Genomic DNA, 8,033 nt, shown 5'->3' on the forward strand with positions numbered 1-8,033 from the left:
ATGGAGGGCATTTGTGTATCAGATCTAATAGTCCAAGGGCATTTTAGGCCCTTTCCCACAATTTTTATGATAATATTTGATCAAGCTTGAAATTTAATAATAAAAGAAAGATTCTTAAGACTCGTGGTAAAAAATAAATCATAGATATTTATATGATTATAAATCAGCTCATTAAACATAAATAAGAAAATTAAATTAAATTATTATTAATTTTTTTTTTTAAAATTGATATGTTCCTTGTACTTCGATTATAATATAATTTTCTTATAGTTACGTTCTTTCTAAGAATACTTTGTTATGCTATCTTTAGTATTCTGCCGTGACTTCGTTACTACTTTTATTTCTTTACCGTATTATTTTGATATATTTTACCATCAAATCAAAGGTCTATCGAAAATAGTTTCTCTACCTAACTATAATATCTACTTACGCACTGCACTACCTTCTCCAGAGCCAGCATGTGAGGCACTGGGTGTGTTGTTGTTGGTATACTCTATTTTTAAAAAAAAATTGATTAAAAAAGAAATTGTAAGGCTTACCTCAAAAGTGGAACTTAAATCGGGCTCGGTATAAACCCTCACCTAGCGGCTCGGATGTCACGTCCCGACATATATTATTACAAACCAAAAAAAAAAAAAAAAAAAAAATCCCCTCACTTTAGTTTTCACTCTTTCCATTTGAGTTGCACTAATCGAATCATAGTGAAAAATGGCAGAGCAAGCTGAGCTTTCAGAGCACAAAGAAGAATCTTTAATGGACAAAATAGCCGACAAGATTCACTTCGACCGTTCTGATTCCGATTCCGATTCCGAGAAGAAGCTGGCGGCTGCGCAGGAACAGTCACCAGCTTCAGTTAAGGATAAGATTTGGCGGCTTTTTGGAAGAGAAAATCCTGTTCACCATGTTCTTGGTGGAGGCAAACGTATAGTCTACTACTTTGTTATCTGATTAATTTTGTTATATTTGTTTGTTCAATAATTCTAATTGTTTGTTAAGTTGTTGCTTGTTGAGTATAATGGATTAGGGAACCCTGCCTACAACAGCTGGGGATTTGCCTTGTAGGTCGGGGCTTGCCTAGTATGCGTTATCTCTTCGGTGTGGCTTGCGGGCTATTACATTGGAGTGGGGTTTATCCTGTGTGCACCCGAAGGGTAGCGGCTGCGGTTTCCCTTGTATGAAAAAAATAATGGATTAGGGTTTAGGGTTTTGATTGAATATCTTAAAGAATCTGCCCTCAAGGACTTGGGTTGGGTAATACAATGCAAATGTAAATCAAATCTAGTACTATTTAAGTGTCTTAGTTTGACTAACACAAAGTTTAAGAAACAAAGAGAGACTTTTGAATCTTGTGATCTTAAATTAAAGACTGTAGTACTTTAAATCTTGTGGTCTTAAACTTGACACTAAGAATGTTGGAATTGGAAAACTAATATAGAAAGAGACACTCTTTTTGGAACTGACCAAAAAGGAAAGTAAGACACTTAAATTAGGACGGAGGGAGTAATATTTTAGTTGAGAAGTCCAGAGGGACGGGGCTATTATCTATTGCGTTTCGAAGCTGGAAACAGTCATTTGTGAGTTACAAAAAGATATTTTAAGGAATGTTGAGATCAAATGTGCTTTTAGTGTTATATATATCATGTTTGTATTCATGGTCTTCATCTTATTTTAACTGTCACAGTGGGTGTTTTTCAAGTGTTTTGGGGCTCGGATGAGGCTAATTTTGGATTTTTTGCATCTACTTGTAAGAGTGAAGTGATAAGTAATGGGCTTTAGGCTATTGGAAACTGATGTTTGGCTGCTTTATGGGGTTGTCCGGGGTCGTTTGGTTGCTGGTTAGAGTTATGCTTGATTTAGTTATTCATCTATTAGTAATTTCCTTTTTTATCCTGCATAAGATAATACATAAACTGACTCATAACTTATACATGTTTTAGTTATGCGTGATTGTAAATTGGTAACCAAACACCGTACGTACTTGGTGTGTTGAATTTTATACATAACAACTAAAATGCGACCAAACATAATACTTATTAGTTATGCTGGTTTTAATACATAGATAATTCACTTCCTAACCAGCAACCAAACGACCCGTTAGAGCTAAGTGAGGCATCTAGCTAGTAATCTGGGTTATATGACGGTTTGCTATGAGTTAGCTTCTTGAGAAGAGAAATGTCATTTGATCATATCTGGTTTTATGCAGCTGCTGATGTATTCTTGTGGAGAAACAAGAAGATATCTGCTAGTGTACTTGGTGGAGCAACTGCAATTTGGGTTCTTTTTGAATTGCTCGAGTACTACCTGCTTGGTCTAGTCTGTCACCTTTTGATCTTCACCCTTGCTATCTTATTCTTGTGGTCTAATGCAACAACCTTTATTAACAAGTGAGCTTCTAAATTTTTGCGTTAATTAAAGCTTCAATTTTCTTAACCAGTTCTTGAAAACATTTTCTTGCCGTTGTTTGACAGGAAACGTCCACATATCCCAGAAGTTCACCTTCCAGAGGAGCCGATCCTTGAGATCGCTTCTGCTCTGAGTATTGAAATTAACCGCGCTTTTAGCGTGTTGCGAGAAATTGCATCTGGGAGAGATCTGAAGAAGTTCCTTGCTGTAAGTTGCTTAGTTATTGTACTTTCCCTGTATGAAGTTTTCCTTGAGACTTGGTTGTTCCTCCTTAGCCATTAGCCTTGCTGAAAATGTAAAGGGTAGTGATTGTCTTGTTCATCCCCATTAGGTTTCACGTCATGTGTGTACTTAAACTCCTCACTTCTTTGACTCATGCTGGCTCAGTAGAGACTAGAGAGTAGGCTTTCTTCTTTTAGCTAATGAAAACAATTACAGTACAGAAACTCAAATTGGATGCTTATTACTCCCTCCGTCTCAATTTATGTGACACACTTTAATTTTTACTCTGTCCCAAAAAGACTGTTATTTTTTCTATAATTAGAAACAACTTAACTTTAAGTTCCCCTTTCACCCTTAATGAAATTATTTATAGCCACACAAATGTCTAAAGTGTTTAGACCACAAATTCCAAAAGTCTTCCTTTCTGGTTTAAATTTTGTGCCTAGTCAGTGCCACATAAATTGGGACGGAGGGAGTAGCTTATTTTCCGCGAATGCTAAATCTTTGTTCTTTTACATTTTTGATTACCTATGCCTAGTTAAGTTGGTCGAACCATCCTATTTGCTGATGTTTGTCCTTTTCCGATTATTATAGGTCCTTGGAATCACTAAGCATTTTTAGTTTTTAAAATAGGTGCTATAGAGCTTGTGAAATGTGATTTGAGTAATGACACTATGGTGTTCTATTTCTGTCAATTCATTGAATCATCTTTGTTTACATAAATTACTCACTTTATCAGATCGTTGCTGGTTTATGGGTCCTCGCAGTTGTCGGCAGTTGCTGCAACTTTCTGACACTGTTCTACATATGTAAGTGCAAATTTTCTAGACGATCATTAGCCCTTTTGTACTTGCTATCTGTTCTAAACTAATATTGATTGTATCTTCCCCTCAATGCAAACAGCATTTGTACTCCTCCATACAGTTCCTGTTCTTTACGAGAAGTATGAAGATAAAGTGGATCCATTAGCTGAGAAAGCAACACAGGAGATCAAGAAACAATATGCAGTCTTTGATGCCAAGGTTTTGAGTAAAATTCCCATAGGGCCATTAAAAGATAAGAAAAAAGAGTAATTGTGATGAGCTATTTGTCCGGTAGGATTATTCTGATTGCCTGAGTTTTTAGAATTCTACTATTTTACTATTTCTTGTGTTTACATAGGCCTTTAGGCATCTTACTTATTTGCTTTTGGAACTTTTTATTGCCTTCTGTGGGTCTCTACTTGCCTTTATATTGAAAGCCGGCAGGATTTAGTTTATGGACCTTGTATCATTGTACTGTTAGCTGCATTTTTCTCAACATAAGGTAGATGTTTTATTGAATTACATTCTGCCCATCCCTTTGTAGTTGCTTCTATTTTATTATATTAAATTCTGTACTATTCTATTACAATTTCAGAATTTATTTTTGATAAGTCATAGTCATCCAATTGCATGAAATGATACTTATTAATGTAAAAGCCTAATCCAAATAAGTAAGAAACCCACTTATTTTTTTGAAATACATTTTCCAGAGAAAAGATTTTCCTTCATACCGAACACACCCAAAGTTTGTTGTTATCTTGTATAACTGATGAGATATTCCAGTATCATTGTAATTTTCATATTTTTCTAGAACGAAATTATTGCAAGTTAAAACGAGCTGAACCGAAGCCGAACACAAAGTGAGAAACCGTCTTGATATTTTCTAAAAAATCTAGTTTTGACTACAAACGACAAATTAACCGAAAAAAGTATGTTATAAATTTTCAAATAACAGTTGAACCAAAGGGTTAATTTTGGAAATGGGGTTTTTTTTTTTTTTTTTTTTTGTTTGAAGCAAAGTCCACTAGGCATTTTGGTACCTAGGGCTATTTTATTTATTTTCTAGAAAGCAAACCACAAAGGGAAAAGTACATGACGAGGGGCTATCTTACTAATCCTATTGAAGCAAAGAAAAGGAAAAGCCTCTACTACTAGCAAGCATGTAAAAAATAGGAACTTGAAAGTACCAAATAAGCTATGATCATCACAGAGTTTATAACCCACTCTGTGATGATATTACAAATGATAATGCTAAGATAATGAGAAAATAATACAAGAAAGAAAATAGAGTCAAGATCCTTGTTCTTTGGACTTGTAAAATCTTCTAAAGTATGTAGTTCTTCAAACTTGTCTTGATCTTCCAGCCTTTCCAAAAAATCTTGTAACTTCATTAATTTTCTTGGATCTTGTGGACTTATTTGAAGTAGTAGGAGCTGCCACTTTTTGTTTTGCTTCCCTCATTGGAATATGCCTTGAGAGAAATTTTTCAATCACCTTTCCATCCCAACTCCCCTTCCTTGTATGACTTTTCTTTCTGAATTTTTCACTTTGCACCTGTCTAGGTGATATATCACCCTCCCTAGCAGCATTAAAAAAATTAATAACGGCAAGACACTCCTCATCCATATCAATTCTAGCCTCTTCACCAGTTGGAATTGCAACTTGGAAATTTCCTTGGGACTTTAGAACTGAAACTTGATTCTGCTTCTTTGCAATAACTTGAGGATCAATTTGCACCACCAGGTTCTGCTGCTTAGCATTGTTCATAGGATCTTGCTGCACGATTTGCTTCTGCTTTGTTCCTGAATTCCTTTTATTCTTTAGCTGCAAAGAATTCTGAGTAGCTGCATTTCCTTTCCCACCAGACTTCGCTACATTTGCATGTTTGTTAGCACTATTTCTGGTCTCATGAACTGCAACTGATGGTCCTGCATCATTCTCCTTTGCTATGTGTTGTTGCTGCTCTTTGACTTCACTTGACCTCACCATTTCATTGTCACCTGCACCATTTATTTTTGATGCACTTTGCTGTTGTTTGTGACCCAATTTCACTGGAGAATTAACATGAATTACGTGCACCGCCGGGATCGTTTTCATCAACCAAACCTTGCACCTTAGCACCGGATTGAGCTTCGGTACCGTGTTCTACAACCATATTCTCAACACCAATAAATACATCATCCATGTCCTTGCCAAACATAAGATTAATGGCATCTTCGACGGTTCCGAATCGCGTCTGCTCATAATCAACTTTCTCCTCACTATTAATTTGACCCTCCTCTAAATCTTCTTCAAACTGCTCACTCCATATTTTCCTTTCTTCACCAGTTCCATAAGTAGTAGATGGAACCTCAATACAGGCTTGATTAGAAGTCACCAAGTCTTCATTAGTTTTTGGCACAACTGATGGCTGCTTTGAATTAGATGTCTCTACCCATTGCTTACTCTTGATAGGAGACTTGTCAGGTGTGAAAACTGCTGCATTCAGTTGTTTTTCAACTAAATTCTCCACACCTGGTGCATTCTCCACTGGTTTTTCAATCAATTTCTCAGCTACTGGTGCAACAACCAATTCCCTTCCCACATTAGAATCCTGCACCTCCACCAACTCATTACCATAAACAAGCACAGGTACATCTGACGCAACTGAAGCAACTGGTGTTGCAACCACTTGCTTATGTAAATTGTTACCTTCATCTTGTTGGAAAATTTTACGGAAAATACTTCATCACGAACACTTGTAGGGGCTTCTCTTCATCACGAACAATTGTAAGGACTTCTCTTCAACACGAACACTTGTAGAAACTTCTTCTAAGCTTGAGAAAAAATACTTGATCACGAACAATTGTAGAGAATTCTTCGTAGCTTGAGGCATGCCAATGGCACTGTCCTTAAGGATATTTCACCCGGTATGGGTGTATCCCCCAGGATTCAACAAGCTCTTCTAGTACAAAACTAGGAGCCAGAATCTAACAAAGATTTATTTTATATAAACCCAGCAATAAAAAATATATGATAAAGTGTTATCCTAAAAAAAAAAAATTATTTCTCTTCAACATGAAACAAGAAGATTATATAGGGAATGAAAATCAACCAAGACTAAAAACTCCAACGGTCTAAAGACCATTCATGGCTGAATTGTATTCATTAGCCATTAAGGCTATATTAATATAATATTATTAATAATAAATAGGAGTAAAGATTAATGACAATGGTCAAACACCATTTGCCAAACTAAGGAAAGGAAACGGCCAATAGTAGTCATTCAATGGCCATATTCAATTTGCATAAAACACATTAATATGATAAAATAATGACTCATTAATATATAACAAAATAATGGATTAAAATCTTCTTTTTGAGATATTAAACTCAATTTTTCACAACAAGCCCCCACTATCTCAAAAAGAATAAAAAGAAATAGAATGAAATATGACGTTTTGCTGGGTTTTCACAGATGAGTACAATGCGTCGAATCTGGTGTCTTGTAGACTATGAACCAGACCTAGATAAAATAAGATTAAGCTTACAGAACAATTGGTGAAGTGTAACACTTCTATGAACCAAAAATTCTTTTGTAAGCCTATTGTCTTATTCTATCACATCATACTCGCACAATCTTTGTCGTTATCGCGGTTTTGCGCTAAGAGGCCATGCGCGTGTCCTGGTATTCATGAGTGCTCTAAAAATCATCACAATTTCATAGAAGCGGCACCACTCCACACTCATATAAGTCCACCCATCAAGTGTATTACTCGAGCAGTACACCACCTATAAAGGATATGGTAATGGATTAAGAGTTTATAACTCAACCTCACTTTGCCTTGCAGAACTGCACTATATTCACACACCATAGGAAGAGATATAATTTTATAGTGCACACTTGATCAACTAATGACTTGTTATTACCCTTATGAACCTAATTCATGGGATCTCCAATCACATAGGTTGGGTTACCATCATTGTTGATCTTCTCAATTGACAAAAGTCCCATTCCCCTCGATGTTTCTTATAGTCTGTGAATTGATCAGATTCACCTCCGACTTCACATAATTTACATAATTAATTTCATTTCATAGCAGCTGCTTTAACACATTATGTCTCAAATACATATGTCTATTTTTGCCATTCAAAAATTTATATTTCACTACAGTTATTGCTGCTTGGCAACCACAATGTATAGACACAAAAGATGTTGGTTTGGTTTTATTTCAATTGGAGTACTCACTAAGAAGTCTCTTAACCACTTAGCCTCACCACCAACCAATTCCAAAATAATAAATCCAGATTCCATTTGGCTGATTTTCATGTTATGACACCCACACTGAATTTTGTCTCGACTAAATCAAGAATTCAATTAGCATCATTGTTCCACCAATATAGTGGAAAATCCACTATATTTAATATCATAGTTTATAGCACCTCTCAAATATTTTTAAAATCTTGTTAAGGCATTTCAATAATCAGCTGAACAACAAGACCATGTGAAATTATCACTTTTAAAATTATCTTCTTCAAAAACTCAACAATTCTTTTTTATTTCACATCACATAAGTTATCAAAAAGCTGTACATGGAACATTTATACAATAAAAAAAATCTTAAA

General features: G+C 35.4%; 1 protein-coding gene across 1 annotated transcript; it reads left to right on the forward strand.

Moving 5' to 3' along the window:
- Positions 1-662: 662 nt before the first annotated feature.
- On the forward strand, positions 663-3,950 carry LOC132053529 (reticulon-like protein B1). The gene is made up of 5 exons (XM_059445603.1): positions 663-922; positions 2,204-2,384; positions 2,469-2,610; positions 3,365-3,434; positions 3,529-3,950. Exons 1-5 carry the CDS (start codon positions 709-711, stop codon positions 3,696-3,698), a joined length of 777 nt encoding a protein of 258 aa, XP_059301586.1. The 5' UTR covers positions 663-708; the 3' UTR covers positions 3,699-3,950.
- The last annotated feature ends 4,083 nt before the right edge of the window (positions 3,951-8,033 follow it).

The sequence above is a fragment of the Lycium ferocissimum genome, chromosome 4 (genome assembly GCF_029784015.1).
Source record: "Lycium ferocissimum isolate CSIRO_LF1 chromosome 4, AGI_CSIRO_Lferr_CH_V1, whole genome shotgun sequence".
Classification (NCBI taxonomy): Eukaryota; Viridiplantae; Streptophyta; class Magnoliopsida; order Solanales; family Solanaceae; genus Lycium; species Lycium ferocissimum.